We start from the raw sequence: 23,682 nt of genomic DNA, 5'->3' as shown, positions 1-23,682 counted from the left end.
CTGCCCCCCTAACCTAAAAAATCAGAAGGCTTCTTGTATTCCTAGTAAGGGTTCCAACAACCGAGGAGTGGAAATACCCCTTAACAGGACTCCAGTCCATTACAGAGGAACACAGCCCTGCCCATGTGCAACTTCTCAAACAACCACAAGGTGTTATCCATCTACTGTACCTGGTGCCACATTGTCAGGTAGCAGCTGTGTATTTTAAACTCTTTCCACACCCTATAGGAGCAACACATGCAGAGCAGGTCAGGGAGAGAAGACGCTGTGCTTCTCCCATTGAAAAAGCTTTGGGTGGGAGCCCATCTTTAACACCCCTGCTCTTACAAACAGGGCTCCAACCCAGCCAGGCGGTCAGGACCTGCAGCTCCACACCCAGCAGCACAGCGTCCTTGCTCCTCCCACTGGGGCACTGGTACTCATGGTGCGCTGTGTGACCAAGGCGTCTCGCTTCTCCAGTGAAGACCAACTGCAAGCAATGCGCCAGATTTGTCACCTGAAGGGTGGGTAGGTTGAAACCAATTTCAACTGGGACCTTCATCACAAAGCGGGTCAGTTCCACAAACTGTATGACATGATTAAAACAGCTGCTTCTGCCTTTAAGGAAATACTCTAGAAAAGGACTGTCCATCCCTTGAAAGCATCTAGTTTCAATGAGGGACACAGCAGGCTACACAATCTTGAGGTGTTCATTAGTCGAGCTGTGAACTGTCTAAACTCTTGGCTTATCTGCCCCTGTTTAACAGCTGTTCTATTAGCAGTAGATACTGGTGATCAAGACCTAGAAAACCTGTTCTGCAGCTGTCCAGAACTGACCCACCTCTGCTTCAAGCAGTTGGGCAAGCTTGTGCACCGAGACTCCTTCGTGTCAAAAACATGCTGTGTCAAGAGAAAACTCAAAAAATGTTTTCTTGGGGGGGTAAAACAGTAGCAGAAAACAAAAAAAAGGTTTTTAAAGCATCTAAGCCATGAAATTAGATCTCAATTCCCATGAAGATCGACATTTTCTGTTTGTCGAAGCCAACATCAAGGTCAGATTAATCCTGTTTCAAGTACATTTTTTCCTGTACGAAAATAAGATGTGTACCCTTTTGATCTATTTTCACTTCTCACTAACTTCAGAGGACAACATTTGCCAATCGAAAAAATAACTTGGGTGCCCTAGGATCTGAATGGATCAAATGCTTGGTGTTGCAAGATACAAAGGGTTCAGAAAAAAATAAAGCAATCCCCCAAAATGTCAACAGATTTTATTAAAGGATGACAGTTCTTTGCAGTTCTCTCCATTTTCTTAGAAAACATTTATCGGGTTCCGATGGTGACCTGCCACACTCTGATCAGGTTGTCAGTGTAGCCAGCAAAGAGAGTCTGCAAAGACAGAAAGAAAACCCTTTAAATATCTTGGACATCCATTTGTACTTTTAGTTCTGCACCGATATGAAATGTATGCCACAGGTTAAGATGGCGCGGCCAGATCTGCAACAGCAGGCTGCAGAGCGTCAGTGAAAAGAGAGCAGTGCCTCATATTTTCACAGCACCGTTTACACTCTCAGCCCCCTCAGATTTGCAGGACTTGTCAGCAATGCAGTTCAGAGCACTACCGTGACTGGTGAAAATCACAGGGGGGTGATCCATGAACAGCAGCAATAACTCTCCTCCCCCCCCAACTCCTGATAAAGGACTCTAGACCTGCTCTAGTAATAAGTTGCATTAAAACACCGGTCAGTTTAGAAACGCACAAGTATCACAGCACCAGATCTGGTGAGTAAGCACCTCCTATTCCCTTTAGGCAGCTCTCTCAACATCGCCAGTTCAGAAACTCTCCTTTTAATGTGTGCGATAAAAACATTTAAAAATAAATTCCGATGAGAAAATCTGCCACTGTGACAAACCAGTCCCAATTCAGGCGAGAGTGCCGAGGTGAAGGGAGGTGGCAGACTCCTCAACAACCGAGTCTGAAATCGAGGTTGAATCTCACAACGAACCTCAATCTTCTCAACCGTCCTGATGCCTAAATCTGGAATCGAAACACTAAAAAAAAGTGTATTTGCAAAGGTGTTGAAACGTAAAGGCAATGTTGGGAAACGCTAGCCTAGGGCAGAGTATATTCCTCCTCTACATCAATTTATGAATGCGTGTACGCTGGAACAGCACAAGAGCACTCCTCTCTCTGCCTGTGCCGAGCTGTGAAAAGCACAAGAGCACAGTACCTGTCCATCAGCAGACCAGGCCAGGGAGGTGCACTGTGGGGGCTCAGCCTTGCTGCTGGTGCTGATCACCTCCTGCCTAAGCTCGTCCACAATGATCTTGCCTTCCAGGTCCTGGAAAAGGAACACAGTCATGTAGGTCAGGTCCCCAGGACACATCCACCCAAAGTGCACAGAGTACAAAGGCATGGGTCCACCTTTTCAACAGAGTGATCCATACGTCCTCACGGCCTCCAATTTTATATTCAAGATGCATTATTCAATGACGCTTAATCAAAGAGATGGGTTCAATTTAAAGGATTACAACCCGTGTCCTTCCCACACACACAATCTTGACAGGCTTTTCATTTTCTTTTATCTGTCCGTGAAATGTAGACTTAAGAAATTTGAAAAATGACTGGGAATGATTCGTTTTATCATCAGACAGCCACTTATTTCAGGTAAAGCTGCAACAATCCAAAGTCTATTCCAATAAATGGGTACAAATAAGTAACCAATTGAACATGTATGTCTCTGCCAACTAAATTCCCATTTGCTTTTAACATGCATGATATTTGGAATAAAAAGTACACAGTTGAGGGAGCCAAACATTGCAGGTCCTGTGCCTGAGACCCATTTTTGCAGACTCCAAACACAAAGAACTCTGCTCAGAAACAGCCTCTTTATCATCAAGGAACTGCAGATGGCATTTACAAGTCTCATCACAGCTTCTGTTCTCTGTGTTTGGCCTGCTGTTCAATATGGCAGCGGACAGAAATCGCTTCACTAAAGCTTTTGTTCACTTCACTGGATTCCCACACAAGCTTTGAAAAGAAAGACTTTTTCCTCCTCTACCGGGACATTTACCAAGCAAATTCCACTTACAACGACAGAGATGAACCTTATCCCACACCGACGAGAAAAGACAAATGAAAGCTCTTAGGCATCGAGACGTTATTAACACACAGCTCTAAACCCTGGTTAAACAAGAACACGTTTCCAGGTTTCTACACACCACTGTAGGCACTGTGTGCAGCATGAATACAGAATCCTTCCAGGATGATTGCAGCGGTCAGCCCAAAGAAAGGCCAGCGATATCCGAGGCTCTTCCCCACTCCAGTGCGTGCTCAAGCCTTACCCAGATCTTGATGCTGGGCCCAGTGGCGGCGCACAGCCAGTATCTGTTGGGGCTGAAGCACAGAGCGTTGATGGTGTCTCCGCCATCCAGGGTGTACAGGTGCTTGCCCTCGTTCAGGTCCCACAGCATCGCCTGCCCGTCCTGCAGTGCCCAGGTGTGAGAGGAAAGGTTAGGACAGGCGGACAGCGCAGGCTGGATCTGCGCAGATCTTTCATCAACCAGCCTGAGGGGCTCAAGTTTAACTTACTAAATCTAAAAAACCCTTAAACCTAAAAAAAAAAATCAATAAAGGATGCATGCTTCTTGGTGTTCTATTTTAAACCATCTGATTAACTCTTCCAAGTGGTTGCATAATAAAAAACTAAAGAATGCAGTCAAATGAAGTAAATGTACCCAAACTCAGAAACGTGCTCAGAAACAGCCTCTTTATCATCACCAAATGAGACAGATGGCAGTGAATGTTTCATCACAGCATGAAGACAAAACAGACTTTCATCTAGGAAACAATCTTTCCCCTGCCACGCTCACAAACGCCCTGCACTTGCCTTACATAAAACACTTGTGCACCAAGTTCTTCGGGTAACATCTGTTAAATGAAGCACAGCCTGGTTTACAGGAGTAAATCACACTGCTTTCAAAGCCTAAGAGGGGCTGAAGCAATACGCTTTTACAAGAAACCACTGCATTAACACCACCAGAACGTGACATGTACTTGCACAGTCTGCAGGGTTGACTTCAGGGTTGTCCAGTTCCAAAAACTAGAGCATGGACATATTTTCACTCCCACCCCCCCCCCCCCCTTCCAGCTGCAGGGGTGTCGTTTTGAGCTGCTGGGATTTCAGTTACCTTTCCCCCAGAGGCGCACAGAGAGCCATCTGGAGAGACAGTGACGGTATTCAGGTAGCCCGTGTGTCCGATGTGGTTGGTCTTCAGCTTGCAGTTAGCCAGGTTCCAAACCTAGAAATACATTTTTTAAACACTCAGATTCCACTCACAGGTATTTCTGCCGTTTCCAGTCTGCAGTGAGCTGAACACTTGACTAAGACTGCTGATGTTCTATAGGCACATCCCATCATAATTGCAGGACTTGTCGTCACAACCTCAGAGTTCGGACGATAGGACCATGAACTGTGTAATCATTGGGATGTACATATAAACAAAGCCTATTGAGCCCCCCCCCAAAATAAATGTGCTGTAATAGTAATTTAAATGATCAGTTTCTGAGTAAAGCTATTCCCCATGTCTTGACCAAGTATAATAGAAATGTGCTCGCCCTGAACAAGATGGCAGAAAATAAAAGACAAACTGCGGTAATAGGTAAAATTATATAATTGAATCCAAAAGACTGTTAAAATTCCAAAAGGAACACCTTTTTAAAGATTAATTATTGCAGAAAGAAGACATTGCTGCTCTGGAATGAGTGCAGGTACTCTGCTGTGCCCAGAGGAACCTTGTACAGTGACAAAGTTGGAATCCTGAGAAGATTAATAGGGGACCCATTTCTCAAAATCAAAAATGTGCAAGTGGAAACTATATTTAAGAGGCACATTTTGCACAGAGGACTATGGGAGTTTGGGACAAGTTCCCCTGAAGAGCCATTAGCCATCCAACAAGGTAGACGTGTCGCCTATAGACTGCAATCACTCCAACAGTCTGCAGTTTACTCAGGTCAGATGTAGGGTCCTAGTCTGGAAGCCCGTTTCCACAGCTGGTCGACGAGTACCTTGACCATCTTGTCCCAGCCACAGGAGACGATGATGGGGTTACTGCTGTTGGGGGAGAAGCGCACGCAGGAGACCCATTCAGTGTGGCTTTCATCCTACAACACAGAGCATCAAAACGCAAGGGGTCAGTCAACCTCAATACCCGCCACTGCTCTTCTGCTGCCCTCCGCCATTTCACTGGAGCAAGTAAAGCTTTATTGCAGGCTGAAAAGAAAAGGGACAACGTTTCCGCCGTGGAGCCCTCTGACCTGGAGAAGGCTCCACAGCCGAAAGGTCAAGTCCCTTTGCTTTCTCAGCCTGGAATAAACCTTTACACGTTCCTGTGCAGCCTACGCATGCGGACACAGCTACCGACTTGAACTTCTCCTTCATGACTGTGAATTCCACTACATCAAGGCTAAAAAACATCAAGGCCTCGCCATTTTATAGGAACAGTCCCCACAAAACAGTGCAAAGCAGCATTCAAGTTGAGAAACACTAAAGCCTGAAGCCCGTTTCCGATTTCCACAACGTCCCGTCATAATTGCAGGACTTGTCGCCACAGCCCCGAGGCTCGGACGATAGGACCGTGAGATGTGTAATCACTGGGACACGTGTGGACACCCCCCTGCACACAGTGACGGGGCAGGGGCGAAGGCGAGCGCGCGCGCGCGCACACTGGCCGAGGTGTGGGAAGGAAGAGCAGCGAGAGCGCCCCAGCGGGTCACGTCAAGCCTCCTGACCTGGATGGTGTACTTGCAGACTCCCAGGGTGTTCCACAGCTTGATGGTCTTGTCGCGCGACCCGGACACGATCTGCCGGTTGTCGGCGGAGAAGGCCACGCTCAGGACGTCCTTGGTGTGCCCCACGAAGCGACGGGTAGTCGTGCCTCTGCAGATACACGCAAATTCTCCGTTTACAGCCGGCTTTCCCGTTTACAGCTGATGTGCAATATATGCTGGGGATCTGTGCAATATATATTTATAATGTGCAATACATTTTCTTGTGTACTGTACCTTCTGGTTTGTTTGGTATCTTCTGTACTGGGTGCAATTCTGTATACTCCCATTTTCAACTGCACTTCTCACTGACTGTACTAACAATAATACAACAATACAGTATCATTTCGTTACACTGTGCTGTGTTGACTGTGCCAGGCTGCTGTTGCACTGCAATTTCCCTCACAGGATTATTAAAGTATCTATCTAAACACACACGAGGTTCCCAGTCCTAGTGAGACAAACACCCACTGGTTTCCATTCCAGCCAGTGACACAATCAAACCCTTTGTTGACTATATAATAATAATAATAATAATAATAATAATAATAATAATAATTTGAACTGTTTATTCCCAGCTCTTAAACATGTTGGGAGCTTTAACTGTTATTTCGGAAGTGAAATAAAACCCCAAACTCGTGATGGAAAAACAAAACGCAAATATTCAAACAAAGCAGCTTCTTAGATCAATTCAGGCTTCAATTATATAGTGTCCTGGCCACACGTCCCATCCTCCTAAAAATCCCCATCTATGAACTGGCTTCACTCTGCTCTCCTTCCCACTGAGAGCTGGTGTGTAGCAAGAGAACTGGCGCTGCATCATTCAGGTACACATTGGTGTTAGCAGGGGGATTCACCATTACCTGTAGAGCACTTTGAGTGTTGTGTCCAGGAAAGCACTGTACAAGTGTAAGGAATGAATTATCGAATGAAGGTGGGATAGGATGGAAACCCACAGGTGTTTGGGTCACGAGGACTAGGGACCACTGGCTTAATGGGGACAAACACGCAGCCAGCCAGTCACTGAGCGTGTGGAGACAATTGCAGGGAAGGGTGTCCGCGCTCACTCACGTTGTCAGGTCCCAGAGGCGCAGGGTGCCGTCCCAGGATCCCGACAGAGCGAACTGGCCGTCGGAGGAGATGACCACGTCGCTGACGAAGTGCGAGTGGCCGCGCAGGGCTCTCTGGGGGATGCCGTAGTTGGTCTCATCGCGGGTGAGCTTCCACATGATGATGGACTTGTCTGGAGGCCCAAGCACAATCAAACAGGTACTCAGGGGAGGGAAGAAAGAAGGCCCGGTTGCCCACTGGGCACTGCACTGGTTTAAAATAAACCTTTTCATCCCTCATCTACTACTGACTACTGCTCAAGCTTCACCTCCCATCATGCGCCTCTGCAGAAGCAGGACATGTGGAACGGATACAGCCCAGCAGTGTACAAACTGCACTGGGTGTTGTCCACACGCTGAACAAACAGCAGTTATTTCTTCAAAATAAACACCAGTGCCTTAACAGAACGTGTTATTTCTAAGGACCGAACCCAACTTTAAGCAACGCATATCCCGGGTCAAATTAGATCCAAGCTTAAATTGTGCCTCCCAACTTCTTTTTCCTCTCCGCACAGCAGAACATCAACAGCCCAGCGATCATCTCGCTGAGGAAGCACGTTACTGTCTACCGAAAACTACACGGCCATCAGCTCCGCTACCGAGCACTCGTCTCACACGTCGAGCCGGACAAAAAGCGCTTCAGCACCACTGGCCAGACCGGGAAACGCGCCCGGCGCCGCAGCGACCTTTCGGTACAGCGCTAAGATCTGCGAGATGCTGCACTACAGCGCAGCCGGCCTACAAGCGCGTAGTGAACCGCTTTCACAACTCTGCCCTTCATCAGCAGAAACAAAAAAACTCCAGCCTGTGCCTCACGACTTTCTGAAACACACGTGTCTGCCCTCTCTGACACTCGTACCTTCTCTCGGGTCCGGGCGTCACGGTTTAATGTTGCATTGCTTTAAAAAAACGATCGTGTATTTACTAAACGGCACACGGAAATAATTTAAGCACTTTCCTAAATCTGCTCTCATGTTCACGCATTATAACACATTTTATGCTGTAAATCACTCTACCACGTAGACCACCGGAACAGCCAAGGGAATGATGGCGGCGGCCGGGTTACCTCTGGAAGCAGACAGAATCATATCGGGAAACTGCGGGGTAGTGGCAATCTGGGTGACCCAACCATTATGACCCTTCAGGGTCCCCCTTACAGTCATCTGCTCGGTCATTTTGGCGAAGATACACGGTGCCTTTCAGGGAGGATGGACTCAGATTGAGATCGGAGGCTACCGCCGCCCTGCTCCTCTCGCTTACAGGCACAGGAAAGAGGAAGACTCGACCCGGAAGCAGAACTAAAAAAGAGCAGGCGAGGGTCCGCGGTGCATTCTGGATACAGAGCTGCCGGGCGGCTGGAGCAGGGCTCGGCGCTGAGACTGTTTGCCTTGCAGTCGTCCTCGCCTGTGGCGAGTTGGAAATAATTTGAGCTGTAAATGTTTTTGTGTCGGTTTCACCCTTCCCGTTTAAAGATCTAGTGATGTTCTGTAGTTCTCTTCAAAACCTAAACAGTCAGTATTAAAGTCAGTGCAGCAGTGGTAGTGGGTTTTATTTTTTTAATTAAAAACATTTCAAACTCCTTAAATTGAACATTACAATGCTAAATTCTAACTAAATGGGAAAACTATTTAAATGGTGTTTGATATTTTTCTCTAAAAAAAAAAATTGTTCCCGCCCGGTTTCGAACCGGGGACCTTTCGCGTGTGAGGCGAACGTGATAACCACTACACTACGGAAACTTAATGCTGTTGTGCTCGATATCAGTAGTAGATCACACTATTAGTACAATTAATATCTTTACGTGATAAGGTTTGATATATATGGAAAGTTTTTTTAATCATTCATTTCCGAAAAAACAATTACAGTATATTTTTAAATCTTTGTCAAAGGCATATTTATGAATTTTCTCAGATTTAACCTTCTCATCCACGGGACACTGAACCATTTTCTTATCATGGCACTTTGAAAAGCGAAAAAAAAAACTATATCTTCTTGGGAATATATAAATTACAGAATTATCCTCAATCTTCCAAGACGTAAAAGTTGTGCAATACAATTCAATGCAATTGCGTGTAAGTGGTATATAACAACATTACACTTCAGCAACGGTACTTAACAATTATGCTTCTGGGGAAACGAGAACATTTTATAACGGCACTATTAAAAAAACATTAAAAACAAAACAGGTTTATATTTGAAATTCATATATTTGACAACGGAGCAACATACTCTACTGAGCACATTTCACTGCTATTCAAGGTACTGGAGTTCGAACTGAACCTCGAAATACGGTTGAAATTCAATTTTAGAAGTGCCTTCCGCAAGGCTTCTCAGCAAAACAAAACAAAAACGTGTTTCCGCCCGGTTTCGAACCGAGGACCTTTCGCGTGTTAGGCGAACGTGATAACCACTACACTACGGAAACCTACACGGCTCCTACTCCAACCCTTTGCGCTACTGCCTTTATAGTTAATTTCTGAGCTGTTCAAATTTCTGTGCGGTTCAAACTTCCATTCAGCCCCGAAAATCTATGCCACAGCGGAAATTATGATGCCGGATTAAATTCATATTTCACACGCACGATTAATGTATTTCTTATTTAATAGGAAAGTTACTTCACATTCAGTAGGGGGGGAAAAATATTTATTATTATTAAAAAATTATTTAAATGGTGTTTGATATTTTTCTCTGAAAAAAAAATAATTGTTCCCGCCCGGTTTCGAACCGGGGACCTTTCGCGTGTGAGGCGAACGTGATAACCACTACACTACGGAAACTCAGCTGTCGCAAGCGCGATGCCCGACAGGCTAAAGCTGTGTCTAGGGTCTGTATTAAATACCCCTTTATCGCCCCTGCCCTCGGTCCGTGGTTTGGACTTCGTTCGGATTATTACATTGAACACGACATTTTTTAAATAAGAAAACTACTGCTGGAGAGTTGCAAATCCGGAACATAACTCCCATTTGTTTTAATAACAAGCTTTTATCTACATAAGCATGCTGCTCGCTTTTGCACATAGACGAATATGTAAAACCCTGTGACGCGTATCCCACTAGGGCGCAGACTAATCCATGCGATGGCTAAAGAATGTGGTATTATAATAATAATAATAATAATAATAATTGCTTACACGTATGTAGCGCTTTTCTGGACACTCCACTCAAAGCGCTTTACAGGTAATAGGGACTCCCCTCCACCACCACCACCAATGTATAGGTACAGTAACACGTACAGAGTACGTTTCTGCTTAATGCATGAATCGTTTTGCAAATATACATGTTAAATTTAATGTGCTTTAATTCTGCGAAATAAATGATTGTTGTCTCATTTTCACATCAGCGTTTCTTGGCCCGATATTTTCATATTAGCTGTAAACTGAGCTAGTTAGTTCCATCCAATTCAGGGTCGCGGGGAACGGTTGCCCATCCCAGCAAGCGACGGACAGAATATGGGGTACACCCTGGCCAGGACGCCAGTCCATCACAGGGCGCACACACACTCGGACCAGGGCTTTTATTACTTCTTTACTAACTAAACCGAAGTCCGAAGTGTCGCTCTAATCCAGGAGCATCAGCGGTACACCATCTGCCTCGATGGAGGTTTTGCCCGCTGAGACAGCTTCCTGCTTCCTGTTTGGCGCTCCACAAACCAACTATCTGCATAGATATGTGGCATCTATATCTCAGTATGTTCATTATCTTTATTCACATCGTAGCTCCTTTTACACTATCTGTAAAGAGTTCTCTTCTTTCTGATTTAATAAGGTTAAATAAGAAACCTTATTTAAACGGTTATTTAATAACCGTTTAGTCTGAAATGTCTTGTATATCCTTAAATAAGCACGTGTAAGATGACTTGTAGCACCGTGTTTACAGCTTAGCATGACCGTGTTTTAGTGCTGGGGCCCTGGGGTCCATTTTTTTCTGCGGAGTTATACACTCTCCATGCATACATTTTAGACTCAAGATTTTGACATTTAAAAAACTCTGTGAAAAGTTACCATATTGGGATCAGACTTTTCTGGGGGGTCCTGTTAATTCTGTTCTCGTCATTACATCCCAGCTGTTTGAAAAGATAGACAAAGTAAGTCACGTCTGAGAGTACTGTTTTCACAGATGGAGTTAAGAAGCTATTATTGACTATTCAAACCACGATCATTTCAGCCTCTTGATTCTAAACCACAATCCTCCAGTGTACAAGAGGAAAATTGAAATAATCAGTTAACACAACAGCACCTTTTCTACCTATCGTCCTGATTTTACCACTCGGTAACCTGCTTGTTCCCATCTCAGCACAAGGCTATAGCATCGACCACAAATGGATCCTATTTGTATGTTATGCAAACCATGACCATCTCTGTACCCTCTAAGGAGCTTTAAACTGCATTTTTACCTTTAGGAGCAGTCACTGGGAGAGGACAGAGATAGTGTGGAGACTCCAGTGCTCCCAGTTCCTGGAGTGTGTTGGACACTGGTGTTGCTGGGTCACTGGGAGAGGATAGAGACAGTGTGGAGACTCCAGTGCTCCCAGTTCCTGCAGTGTGTTGGACACATGTGCTGCTGACATCTAACTTCTTTCACCCATGAAACAGTGCCATCCTATGAGCAGTCACGTTCTGTTTAAAAATAGTGAGTATTTTTTATTTAAACAAAAATGTGTTTCAAACACACGGACAAGGGTGAATCTTCGGCAGGGTTCTGTACAGTATGTGTAACACCAGGAGATCTGATGGCAGTCTCACCAAGGGCAGCGTGGCCAGTCTTGCAGCTACACCTTTCTGACTTCAGCCAAGCTCGGTAAAGAGTGCTGAAACAGGGGGTTCTGGACCCTGGAATATTTAGGTTCTGGGCCTGTGACCAGTCTGGTTCTGGGACTGTGGCCTGTCAGGGTTCTGGACCTGTGGCCTGTCAGGCTGCTGGGACTGTGGCCTGTCAGGTTCACAGATTCGCTGGGGCGGGCGAGAGCAGGAGCTGGAGAGAGGCAGTATTGCTCTCCCAGAAGCTCCTGGTGAGATGATGCTGTTCTTCTACCTCTTGACAGCTCCGGCTCTGCAGGAAGAAATCTGCAGCCTGGCACCTGTGTGTGCAAAGTGTGAACACCGGGTGGCGCTGTTTGTAGCCCCCGCTAGCTGTCAGATTGCTAAATTCTACCTTTACCACTGACTCACACTGGTGTTTTTTTTTTGCACACGGCTTGTGCTGATGTGCTGATTTGTATTTAAGTTGTATGTTATTTAACTTTGTTGTTGCTGCAGCTGTTTTGTGTTTTTGTTTCGGTGTTTTCTATTGCATACAGGCAAATAAGCATTTCATTGCACTTGTGTCCTCCCACATGTGATATGAATTGAACACACGGTCTTTAGCTATTCATAACTCCTTACATTAGCCAGAAATTGTGCTCTCTAAACAATGTGGAACGTGTCTGTGGCAGATGGGAGAAAACCCTCAGGATCACATGTGGAACATGCAAACTCCACACAAAAGGATTGCCAGTCCAGAATCAAACCCAGGGCCTGGGGCTGGGAGGCAGCAGCACTGATCACCACACCAGACCACACATCTGCAAAACTTTATTCTCAGCAAATATAGTACAGAATACAGAGTAAGTGAAACTACACCCACAAAGTACAAATAATAAATTAAGGTATGCCTTAATTTATCCTAATTTATTAAGGTTACTTTATTAAGTTAAGGTAACAGAAAATAAGATTTTTTTTATGTGGTACCTTAGGCCTGAGCAGATTATTTAGTGTGAAACACAGCTCCTGGAGAATCTGGTGTTTTCGTTTTTTTAGTCAAGCTGTTACTCATCTAATTCACACCATCACTGTTAATACATTCAACCAGGTAGGTGCTTTGGGGGTAATTGTACTTTTGTTGAAGTGCATTTTTTCAGCCTGGCAACTTAAGAAAAATCCTTTATATGTCTAATTAGGGAACTGATTGGACAAAAAACCTGAAGTCACCAGGTACCCCAACAACAGAGTGTGACACCCCTGATTTAAAGGTTGTGTGCGTAGCCAGCCAGACAGAAACCTTGACAGACAGAATCGATACTTCAACAACCCAGTGGAAAATCCAGTGTTCAAGCAACTACAATATATTAAATGCCAGTCCAAGAAAACATTTAAACACAAACACATTACCTAGAGTTCTTGAAGTGAGTGTATCAGAGAGGGGAGTGTTTCAGAGTGTGCAGTCCTTGTTTCATTAAAGTAGTAGGGGTCTTTCAGAGTTCTGATCTGATTTGACCTCTGGGCCCTGTGTCTCATGTCTCTGATTCGACCTCTGGGCCTTGTGTCTCACAGCTCTGATTTGACCTCTGGGCCCTGTGTCTCACATCTCTAATTCGACCTCTGGGCCCTGTGTCTCACAGCTCTGATTTGACCTCTGGGTCTGGTGTCTCACAGCTCTGATTCATGTCTCTGATTCGACCTCTGGGCCCTGTGTCTCACATCTCTAATTCGACCTCTAGGCCCTGTGTCTCACAGCTCTGATTCGACCTCTGGGCCCTGTGTCTCACAGCTCTGATTTGACCTCTGGGCCCTGTGTCTCACAGCTCTGATTCATGTCTCTGATTCGACCTCTGGGCCCTGTGTCTCATGTCTCTGATTCGACCTCTGGGCCCTGCGCCTCATGTCCTGAATCCCATCTTTTTCTGTCTCTCTCCGAGGAAATCAGCCACAGCCACACTGTCCTGTGATCGTCTGTCCCCGGCTGGCGTCTCCAGACTCAGCGGAGTTTTCTCCACTGTTCAGACATGCTGGGCCCAGTCCCTGCTGTGAATGGATGTGGCTCTCTCGCAGCCTGGCGCTCGGAGCCTGGCAGGACCACTCCGGGTTCCCCTCCGCACAGCCTGGCGCCTGGACACAGGGGATCAGTCTCAGAGAGTGAACAAACCCAGCCCTGTTGAAGCTGATACTGTTGTGTCTTTCAAGAAACAGATGGTTGAGATTTTTGGATCAATTATCTACTAAAGATCAAACAGGCTGAATGGGCTCAATGCCCTCCTTTCATTTGTGACCTTATGCTCTTATGAAATGAGCTCTTACAGTATATAGAATAAGCACCTACATATAAATGCTACAGTACATGGGCTATTATCGTACACATACAGTACTGGCTCAAGATATAAATATTATTTCCCATGTAGTAATGGTGACTCCTTGAGATGCGCGCAGTGTAAAGGATTGTTCAATTGCTTATTACATTGCATATTACTGCTAAAAGACAATTCGAGAATGGTATATTCCATAGGAGTGACCCATCCTGTCCAAGCAGGAAAGAATGGCCCAGCACATGGTATGGCTTTTAATTCATGAGCGTGGGAAAGTAATAGCAAACTTGATCCTTTCCTTATATTTTTGACTGTAGGAAAGAAGGCTGACTGGTGTATACTTCTTTGCAAGAGGCATGCTTGTTGGTACTGTACATGTGATTCTGGTGCATCACAGGCAGACCTGGTCAATGTGTCAATTCAGACAGCCTCAGGGGTCTACAGGTGGTGGCGGGCAGGTGAGAGTTCAGACTGTGCTGTGGGCTGGGCAGCTGCCACACACCTGTCTGTGAACACCTAGCGAAGCTGATGCTGTAACACACTTGTGTCTCAGCTGCTGTAGATGAACAGGCTTGTTCTTGTGTGTTCTGTGTTGTGAGGAGAGCATGAGGAGTGCACTGTGAAGAGTTAGTGAGGAGTGTGAGAGCAGTGCACTGTGAGGAGTGAGTGGGGAGTGTGAGAGCAGTGCGCTGTGAGGAGTGTGAGAGCAGTGTGCTGTGAGGAGTGAGTGGGGAGTGCGCTGTGAGGAGTGAGTGGGGAGTGTGAGAGCAGTGTGCTGTGAGGAGTGTGAGAGCAGTGCGCTGTGAGGAGTGAGTGGGGAGTGTGAGAGCAGTGTGCTGTGAGGAGTGTGAGAGCAGTGCGCTGTGAGGAGTGAGTGGGGAGTGCGCTGTGAGGAGTGTGAGAGCAGTGCGCTGTGAGGAGTGAGTGGGGAGTGCGCTGTGAGGAGTGAGTGGGGAGTGCGCTGTGAGGAGTGTGAGAGCAGTGCGCTGTGAGGAGTGAGTGGGGAGTGTGAGAGCAGTGCGCTGTGAGGAGTGAGTGGGGAGTGCGCTGTGAGGAGTGAGTGGGGAGTGTGAGAGCAGTGCACTGTGAGGAGTGAGTGGGGAGTGCGCTGTGAGGAGTGTGAGAGCAGTGCGCTGTGAGGAGTGAGTGGGGAGTGCGCTGTGAGGAGTGAGTGGGGGGTGTGAGAGCAGTGCGCTGTGAGGAGTGAGTGGGGAGTGTGAGAGCAGTGCGCTGTGAGGAGTGAGTGGGGAGTGTGAGAGCAGTGCGCTGTGAGGAGTGAGTGGGGAGTGTGAGAGCAGTGCGCTGTGAGGAGTGAGTGGGGAGTGCGCTGTGAGGAGTGAGTGGGGAGTGTGAGAGCAGTGCACTGTGAGGAGTGAGTGGGGAGTGCGCTGTGAGGAGTGTGAGAGCAGTGCGCTGTGAGGAGTGAGTGGGGAGTGTGAGAGCAGTGCGCTGTGAGGAGTGTGAGAGCAGTGCGCTGTGAGGAGTGAGTGGGGAGTGCGCTGTGAGGAGTGAGTGGGGAGTGCGCTGTGAGGAGTGTGAGAGCAGTGCGCTGTGAGGAGTGAGTGGGGAGTGTGAGAGCAGTGCGCTGTGAGGAGTGAGTGGGGAGTGCGCTGTGAGGAGTGTGAGAGCAGTGCGCTGTGAGGAGTGAGTGGGGAGTGCGCTGTGAGGAGTGTGAGAGCAGTGCGCTTTGAGGAGTGAGTGGGGAGTGTGAGAGCAGTGCGCTGTGAGGAGTGAGTGGGGAGTGCGCTGTGAGGAGTGTGAGAGCAGTGCGCTGTGAGGAGTGAGTGGGGAGTGTGAGAGCAGTGCGCTGTGAGGAGTGAGTGGGGAGTGCGCTGTGAGGAGTGTGAGAGCAGTGCGCTGTGAGGAGTGAGTGGGGAGTGTGAGAGCAGTGTGCTGTGAGGAGTGAGTGGGGAGTGCGCTGTGAGGAGTGAGTGGGGAGTGCGCTGTGAGGAGTGTGAGAGCAGTGCGCTGTGAGGAGTGAGTGGGGAGTGTGAGAGCAGTGCGCTGTGAGGAGTGAGTGGGGAGTGCGCTGTGAGGAGTGTGAGAGCAGTGCGCTGTGAGGAGTGAGTGGGGAGTGCGCTGTGAGGAGTGTGAGAGCAGTGCGCTTTGAGGAGTGAGTGGGGAGTGTGAGAGCAGTGCGCTGTGAGGAGTGAGTGGGGAGTGCGCTGTGAGGAGTGTGAGAGCAGTGCGCTGTGAGGAGTGAGTGGGGAGTGTGAGAGCAGTGCGCTGTGAGGAGTGAGTGGGGAGTGCGCTGTGAGGAGTGTGAGAGCAGTGCGCTGTGAGGAGTGAGTGGGGAGTGTGAGAGCAGTGTGCTGTGAGGAGTGTGAGAGCAGTGCGCTGTGAGGAGTGAGTGGGGAGTGTGAGAGCAGTGCGCTGTGAGGAGTGAGTGGGGAGTGCGCTGTGAGGAGTGTGAGAGCAGTGCGCTGTGAGGAGTGTGAGAGCAGTGCGCTGTGAGGAGTGAGTGGGGAGTGCGCTGTGAGGAGTGAGGGGGGAGTGCGCTGTGAGGAGTGCTCACCGCCAGCCCCTGCTGGTTTCCTCCCGCTCCTCCGAGAGCTCCTCGCTCCGCGACGCCAGGAGGGGCCGGAGTGCCGGGCTGCTGGGCGCCGCGCCTCTACGGGAGGGACCCCGAGCTGCAACACACAGAGCAGGGGGAGGGTGTCGCGGAGAGGAGTGCGGAAACACGGGGAAAACGGCGAGGATAAGGACTGGAAAGAAAACAGGGGGCGTGTCCAAGGCAAACTAGTCCAAGGGAGTCCGTGAGAATATCCAGAGTGAAGCCAAAGTCCAAAACCAGGTGATCCATCCCGACAAAGACAAACGGAGTTAAAAGCCGGAGTGGGTTCCGGCGAAGGGTCGGGGTAATTAAAGGGGGGTAACGGGGCCAGTCGCTCCCAGCCCCCGGACTCAGATGGTCAGGACGCCGGGCAAAAGGCCTGCCTTCGGACAACCCGGAAAACAGGTGTTACGATCCCTGCCTCTCGACAACGAAAGAGGCAGAAGAAGGCGTAGCCTTAATTCATCAGTCCACCTATCAGTGTATACTTTCACCACCACACCTCCGTCTCATCTGGTATTTAAGCATTAGTCTTTCCCTACCCCCTCGCTCAGTATTGGTTTCCCTTTCGAGCTACTTAGTTGCGCTACGGCTTCTACCTCCTCATACTGTTCTGGTTCCGACTTTGGTTTATCCCCTTTTACTACGTCTTTTGGATTACGGCTCGGCTTCGGTTGCTTCTTCCTAGTTTGGTTCTCTGGCTTCCCCTGGTCTCTCGGCTCTCTCCTTCGGCTACGGTATTTGGATCACGACTTGTCTCTATTGGCTCCCGCAAGTGGGTTCACTACTTGGTTTCGGTTTCACTGGCCGAATCCTTAACAACAGGCAAGCCTTGTGGTGTCCATCTTCCAATACTGAGCTGCAATGGTGGGAGCGTCTGGCTTTTAAAGAGGAGACTGGTGCAGGAGGCAGGTGCAGGAGGTCAGGTAAAATGCGAAAGAGCCGGAGTCCCCTTGAGGGAGAGGGATTAGGATCGTGAGAGAGGGGTGATCGGCACAGCTCCGCCCTGGACACCCCGACACACACAGGGCGGCGGAGCGCTGCGCAGACATCTCGGGAAATCTGGGCAGCGGCTTGCTCTCACGTGCGCTGGCGCTGCCTGGCAGCACCGTTTCCTGAGCCCCTCCACTCTGACAGCTGCGCTCCTTGGTTTTCTCAAGCCCAGGCGGCAGTGACCCGCGCTTGGAAGTAGCTCATTTTTCAGACACAGCTGTCATCTGCACGTTGTGACTTTCCCCTGAAGCACAGCACCACGTCTAGGGCCTTCTAGAGGTGCCTCAGCCCTTCTGGCGACTCTCACAGAGAGGACTTCTTCTGCTGCTGAAGCCTCCTGATCTGGTAGGGGACAGCTGTGCACACAGAACCCAACCCCACAGCGCAGACGGGCAGGGATGCGATGGTCCTGTCCCGGGCTCACAGAGCAGAGAGCACTGAGCTGCCTCTGTCTGTGTGTAAGGGGCTGGGGCAGCCCTCTCGGGCTGGGTACTGAAAAGAGCATTAAAGCAAAGGTGCAAACTTCTGAGGACTAATCAGGCACCTAAGGGCCACTTCAGTCCTGGATGATGGATTTACTGAGCCCAGTGAGGACTGAGGTCTGGAAGTGGAAGTGTGTAAGAGGGGCGGAGTCTGAGAGGCGGGGTCTGTTGGAGCTGTGTAAGAGGGGCGGAGTCTGAGAGGCGGGGTCTGTTGGAGCTGTGTAAGAGGGGCGGAGTCTGAGAGGCGGGGTCTGTTGGAGCTGTGTAAGAGGGGCGGAGTCTGAGAGGCGGGGTCTGTTGGAGCTGTGTAAGAGGGGCGGAGTCTGAGAGGCAGGGTTTGTTGGAGCTGTGTAAGGGGGCGGAGTCTGAGAGGCAGGGCCTGTTGGAGCTGTGTAAGAGGGGCGGAGTCTGAGAGGCAGGGCCTGTTGAAGCTGTGTAAGAGGGGCGGAGTCTGAGAGGCAGGGCCTGTTGGAGCTGTGTAAGAGGGGCGGAGTCTGAGAGGCAGGGTTTGTTGGAGCTGTGTAAGAGGGGCGGAGTCTGAGAGGCGGGGTCTGTTGGAGCTGTGTAAGAGGGGCGGAGTCTGAGAGGCAGGGCCTGTTGGAGCTGTGTAAGAGGGGCGGAGTCTGAGAGGCAGGGTCTATTGGCGTATAAGGGGCGGGGCCTGAGGGGCGGAGGTGTGAGGGGTGTGGCATGATTTGGTGTTGCTCCAGGGACGGGGTCCTTACCTGTCCCTGCTGGCGAAGGCGTTGCCGTTCCTCTCCTGGAGCGTGAGGCCACTCTCCTCCGTCAGGCCCTCCTTGCAGCCTGGACTGTGACTTTGCAAGTTGCCCCACAGCGGGTCTGCCTGGCCATGTGGCGGTTGGGACACAGCGGGGGCCGGAGCCACCCGCCGGCAGCGCAGCAGGCGGCCATAGGCGTTGCGGAAGTCGCGGTTCAAGGCGGCGTACAGGATGGGGTTGATGGCGGAGTTGACATAGCCCAGCCAGAGCACAATGGTGTAGGCGGTCTTGGGCACGCCGCCCTCCCGCAGCCCCATGATGGTGAACAAGGTGAAGTAGGGGAACCAGCAGATGATGAAGGCCCCCAGGACGGCCGCCAGCGTGACGGTGGCCTTGTGCTCGCGGATGGCGGGCGGGGGGCCGTGCGCCGCGAGGGGGGAGGAGGCGGCGGCAGCGGCGGCGCAGCAGGAAGTGGCGTTGTTGATGCGCTTGGCCTGCTCCCGCGCGATCTTGAAGATGCGGTAGTAGGTGGCGCACATGACCGCCAGGGGCAGGTAGAAGGTGCCGAAAGCGTCCACCAGCACGTAGCCGCGGTTCAGCTCGAAGCGGCATTCGTCCTGCGGGTCGCCCAGGCCCTTGTTCTGCACGCTGAAGTCGGGCGTGTTCCAGCCCAGGTGGATGGGCAGGAAGGACACCATGAGCGACACGGCCCAGATCAGGGCGATGACGGCAGCCACGCGGCCCGGCGTGACCAGGGCAGAGTAGCGCAGCGGCGCGGTGACGGCGAAGTAGCGGTCCAGGCTGATGATGAAGAGGTTGAGGATGGAGGCGGTGCACAGCATGACGTCCAGGCTGATGTAGATGTTGCAGAAGGTGGCGCCGAAGGGCCAGTCGCCGTTCAGCTCCTGCACGGCGGAGAAGGGCTGCACCAGCAGCCCCAGCAGCAGGTCGGTCACGGCCAGCGACACGATGAAGCAGTTGGTGACGCTGCGCAGCTTGCGGCTCACGCCCACCGCCAGGAACACCACCACGTTGCCACAGACGGTCAGGCCGATGATCGCCGCCAGCACCACGGACAGCAGCAGCGTGGAGAGCATGGAGTGGCCAGGAGGGGGCGCCCCAGAGCAGCTGCTGTTGTGGCTACAGTCCATACTCCCCCGACCGCGCCGCTGGCACAGACATGGGGCTGCTGGCGCTCCTGGACCCGGAACGGCCTGAGAAGACCAGCAGGCCTCCACAAGGCCTGAAAACTCACCAGGACTTGCAGGTGTGGAGGAAGTTGGAGGTTCGGGGAGGGGGGGGGCAGAGCGTTTGTCAGGTTGCTGCAGAGGCGACAGACCTGCTCCTGGGAGACAGGGGGCGCTCTTGTCAGCCTCCCAGCTCCTGCAGACTCCCACACGGCTGCCGGACCTGTTGATAATAAAAGAGGCATACAGTAGGTGTCGTGCTGGGCTGACAGGATGGGAGAGGAACGTGGAAGCAAAGAAGGAAGAAGGACACAGGGCATGCTGTGATGTTAATATGGTGTGTTACTATTATTGTCACTATCCAGCCATCTGCCAATACAGGGTCACGGGGGAGCCAGAGTCTATCCCAGAAGGCAACAGGCACAAGGCAGGGTGCTCCTGGACTGGGGGAAGAAGCTGGAGCACCTGGAGGAAACCCACACAAACAGTAGGATAACATACACACTCCACACAGACAGAACTCCAGGAACCCAGAGCCACAGTGCTGCAAGACAGCAATGCCAACCACTGCGCCACCGTGCTGCCTATATTACTCTTATTATTACAAACTTTTAAAAAAAAATATTTTAATAATTAACTTTTCCATTTTGAAATTTTAATAATTAAAATAAATTCAAAATGACTTTTGGACAGAAATGGAAAGTACTGGACATGCAACTGAGTATAAAGGCACAAGACACACTTCTTTACACAAAGGGGGGTGGGAGCATGGGTTAGGGTTAGGGAGCGCCCAACAAGCAGCCCACCAATGTTATTGCACCCGATACCCTGGCTTTTTTCAGGAAAACAGAGCAAACAGCAAGCCTCCTCTTGCCTGTGACCAGTATTGTGTGCTGAACACAGCCTCCTCCCCCTCCTCCGCTGAAAGTCACTTCCGGTGGGCAAGCAGTCAGGCTCCCACCCTCTCTCAGCTCCTTACAGCACCTGCAGACCTGCCTGCTTGGGGGGTCAGACTGTTTGTTCTGGCAAAAGTCAACACATTTAAAACCCCCTGGAGCTGTTTTCACCAGCCTGTTCCTGTCCTGCAAGGAGACTGTCACAGTGCAAACAGATCTTGGCTGAAGCAGAAGGAAAAAGTAATCCTCTGATTTATTTGCTCAGTTAATCAGCCGAAACAAGTCCCACATTAATGGAAACTTTGGCATCACCTCAGCGACACCGATTACTAATAATATGACTTTCAAATCATTTTTTTAAATCCAATCGTTCCTTCTTCAGTGACAAGGGTTTCAAGTCTTTAAAAACCTTAAAACCTGGTTGTTGAAAGGTGACCCCAAAAGCGTGCAGGAGTAGGGCGAGATAGAGAGAGGGTGAGCCAAGAGCTGAGCCCAACAAAGAGCCCTCTGAGCCAGCTGGTCCTGGGGCTCACTGGCCCGAGCCACACCAACACCAGCCAGCCTCAGGACAGCACTGCTGGAGCATCACAACTCAACCACATCACAGCACAGATCAAACAATATCTCACACACTGGGACACACACACACAGTCTCAGCATAAACTGGAATGCTACAGAATCCTAAACAGAAAATACACACTAGCCAAATATCTAACTAAGATAAATAACAGCAAACAGAAACAGAACCTGACGAAGTACAGGCTCAGTGACCACAGCCTGGACATAGAAACTGGACGACACACACAGACCTGGCTGCCCAGAGAGGACAGGCTGTGCTCCCACTGCCAGCGGGGAGAAATAGAGACAGAGGTGCACCTCCTACTGAACTGCGACAAATATTCTGATTTTAGGGAAATTTTACACAGCTAATCCTGGAATCCCAAAATCCCACACCTGCCAGAATCACAACAGGTCCCAGTCCTACTGGGAGAGGAAGGAGGGAACTCAGCCCAGTATGTGATCTCCTGTCACAGCCTGAGGAACAGTGAGTCTGTCTCCCAATAATGCTCCATATGTCTATATATAAATATTTAATGATTGTGTCTTTATTGTAATTGTCTGTAAATGTAGACTTGTTTTTGTTTCATTTTATTTGTATTTGTGTTGCAACACTGATTTTACTCATCGGTCATGCCAATAAAGCACCTTGAATTGAATCGAATTGAGAAGACCGATCTGTCACCCATGCATGGCTGTGTGGAACTAATCTCTCCCCGTCCGCGTGCAGCATGCTGAACGGTAAGAGGAGCGGGCTGCTTTTGCTTTGGTCTGAATTAGAAAGGCAAACAGAAAGAAGCTTGTTCAATTCTTCCAGGAGATCAAGAGCAGATAAGATAGCAGAAGTAACGCCCCTGTAACACTTTCCACAGCAGTACTCACAAGAGGACACATTCTTACCAAGGTCAGGAAACAGCAGCACAGCAAGCTGGAGACTGTTCACCCTAGCTGTATTCCCATCAACTATATCTCCTTCACCTGTAATCACTGCACCTGTAATCACTGCACCCATATGCCTTCACCTGTAATAACTGCACCCATCTCCTCACCTGTAATCACTGCACCTGTATCCCCTTCACCTTTAATCACTGCACCTGTATCTCCTCACCTGTAATCACTGCACCTGTATCTCCTTCACCTGTAATCACTGCACCTGTATCCCCTTCACCTGTAATCACCGCACCTGTATCCCCTTCACCTGTAATCACTGCACCTGTATCTCCTTCACCTGTAATCACTGCACCTGTATCCCTTCACCTGTAACTACTGCACCTGTATCTCCTTCACCTGTAATCACTGCACCTGTATCTCCTCACCTGTAATCACTGCACCTGTATCCCCTTCACCTGTAATCACTGCACCTGTATCCCTTCACCTGTAACTACTGCACCTGTATCTCCTCACCTGTAATCACTGCACCTGTATCCCCTTCACCTGTAATCACTGCACCTGTATCTCCTCACCTGTAATCACTGCACCTGTATCCCTTCACCTGTAATCACTGCACCTGTATCTCCTCACCTGTAATCACTGCACCTATATCCCCTTCACTTGTAATCACTGCACCTGTATCCCTTCACCTGTAACTACTGCACCTGTATCTCCTTCACCTGTAATCACTGCACCTGTATCCCTTCACCTGTAATCACTGCACCTGTATCTCCTCACCTGTAATCACTGCACCTGTATCCCTTCACCTGTAATCACTGCACCTGTATCTCCTTCACCTGTAATCACTGCACCTGTATCCCTTCACCTGTAACTACTGCACCTGTATCCCCTTCACCTTTAATCACTGCACCTGTATCCCCTTCACCTGTAATCACTGCACCTGTATCTCCTCACCTGTAATCACTGCACCTATATTTCCTTCACCTTTAATCACTGCACCTGTATCCTCTTCACCTGTAATCACTGCACCTGTATCCCCTCATCTGTAATCACTGCACCTGTATCCCTTCACCTGTAACTACTGCACCTGTATCTCCTCACCTGTAATCAACGCACCTGTATCCCCTTCACCTGTAATCACTGCACCTGTATCTCCTCACCTGTAATCACTGCACCTGTATCCCTTCACCTGTAATCACTGCACCTGTATCCTCTTCACCTGTAACTACTGCATCTGTATCTCCTCAACTGTAATCACTGCACCTGTATCCCCTTCACCTGTAAGGATGAGTGAGGATGACAGTGTGAAGGGGTGACAGGGGCTCTCTGTGAAGGGGTGGGGATGACAGAGACAGTGTGAAGGGGTGACAGGGGCTGTGTGAAGGGGTGAGGATGACAGTGTGAAAAGTGATGCACTGTGCCATGCAGACT

The 23,682-nt window shown here is 49.6% G+C and overlaps 2 protein-coding genes and 3 non-coding genes across 5 annotated transcripts; all 5 read right to left on the bottom strand.

The window, feature by feature from the left end:
- Window positions 1–1,235: 1,235 nt before the first annotated feature.
- On the bottom strand, window positions 1,236–8,213 carry rack1 (receptor for activated C kinase 1). The gene is made up of 8 exons (XM_088932536.1): window positions 7,982–8,213; window positions 6,878–7,049; window positions 5,771–5,918; window positions 5,048–5,143; window positions 4,171–4,281; window positions 3,325–3,465; window positions 2,211–2,321; window positions 1,236–1,368 (listed from the first exon to the last, which is right to left on the bottom strand). The coding sequence occupies exons 1-8, from the start codon at window positions 8,088–8,090 to the stop codon at window positions 1,303–1,305; spliced, it is 954 nt and encodes a 317-aa protein (XP_088788662.1). The 5' UTR covers window positions 8,091–8,213; the 3' UTR covers window positions 1,236–1,302.
- Window positions 8,214–8,581: 368 nt separating this feature from the next.
- On the bottom strand, window positions 8,582–8,654 carry trnav-cac (transfer RNA valine (anticodon CAC)). The gene has a single exon. It is a non-coding gene; the product is annotated as a tRNA-Val (tRNA).
- Window positions 8,655–9,267: 613 nt separating this feature from the next.
- Window positions 9,268–9,340, bottom strand: trnav-aac (transfer RNA valine (anticodon AAC)). Its single transcript has one exon. It is a non-coding gene; the product is annotated as a tRNA-Val (tRNA).
- A 279-nt stretch (window positions 9,341–9,619) lies between these two features.
- Window positions 9,620–9,692, bottom strand: trnav-cac (transfer RNA valine (anticodon CAC)). Its single transcript has one exon. It is a non-coding gene; the product is annotated as a tRNA-Val (tRNA).
- Window positions 9,693–12,469: 2,777 nt separating this feature from the next.
- LOC148821108 (histamine H2 receptor-like) lies at window positions 12,470–20,123 on the bottom strand. Its single transcript, XM_088932535.1, has 3 exons — window positions 18,726–20,123; window positions 16,487–16,601; window positions 12,470–13,777 (listed from the first exon to the last, which is right to left on the bottom strand). The coding sequence occupies exons 1-2, from the start codon at window positions 19,868–19,870 to the stop codon at window positions 16,583–16,585; spliced, it is 1,164 nt and encodes a 387-aa protein (XP_088788661.1). The 5' UTR covers window positions 19,871–20,123; the 3' UTR covers window positions 12,470–13,777; window positions 16,487–16,582.
- Between the last annotated feature and the right edge of the window lie 3,559 nt (window positions 20,124–23,682).

This window comes from Atractosteus spatula, chromosome 14 (assembly GCF_055471065.1).
Source record: "Atractosteus spatula isolate fAtrSpa1 chromosome 14, fAtrSpa1.hap1, whole genome shotgun sequence".
Lineage (NCBI taxonomy): Eukaryota > Metazoa > Chordata > Actinopteri > Semionotiformes > Lepisosteidae > Atractosteus > Atractosteus spatula.
The sequence above is the reverse complement of the archived record's forward strand: the minus strand, read 5'-3'. Positions and strand labels throughout refer to the sequence as shown.

Excerpts from the sequence above, each read along its gene's own strand:
- rack1 (XM_088932536.1), bottom strand. The coding sequence starts at position 8,090 with ATGACCGAGCAGATGACTGTAAGGGGGACCCTGAAGGGTCATAATGGT. Across the intron at positions 5,144-5,770 it reads TCTGCAAGTACACCATCCAG|GATGAAAGCCACACTGAATG; the intron begins GTCAGGAGGCTT and ends TCTGTGTTGTAG. Across the intron at positions 3,466-4,170 it reads TGTGCGCCTCTGGGGGAAAG|GACGGGCAGGCGATGCTGTG; the intron begins GTAACTGAAATC and ends TGGGCACTGCAG.
- LOC148821108 (XM_088932535.1), bottom strand. The coding sequence starts at position 19,870 with ATGGACTGTAGCCACAACAGCAGCTGCTCTGGGGCGCCCCCTCCTGGC.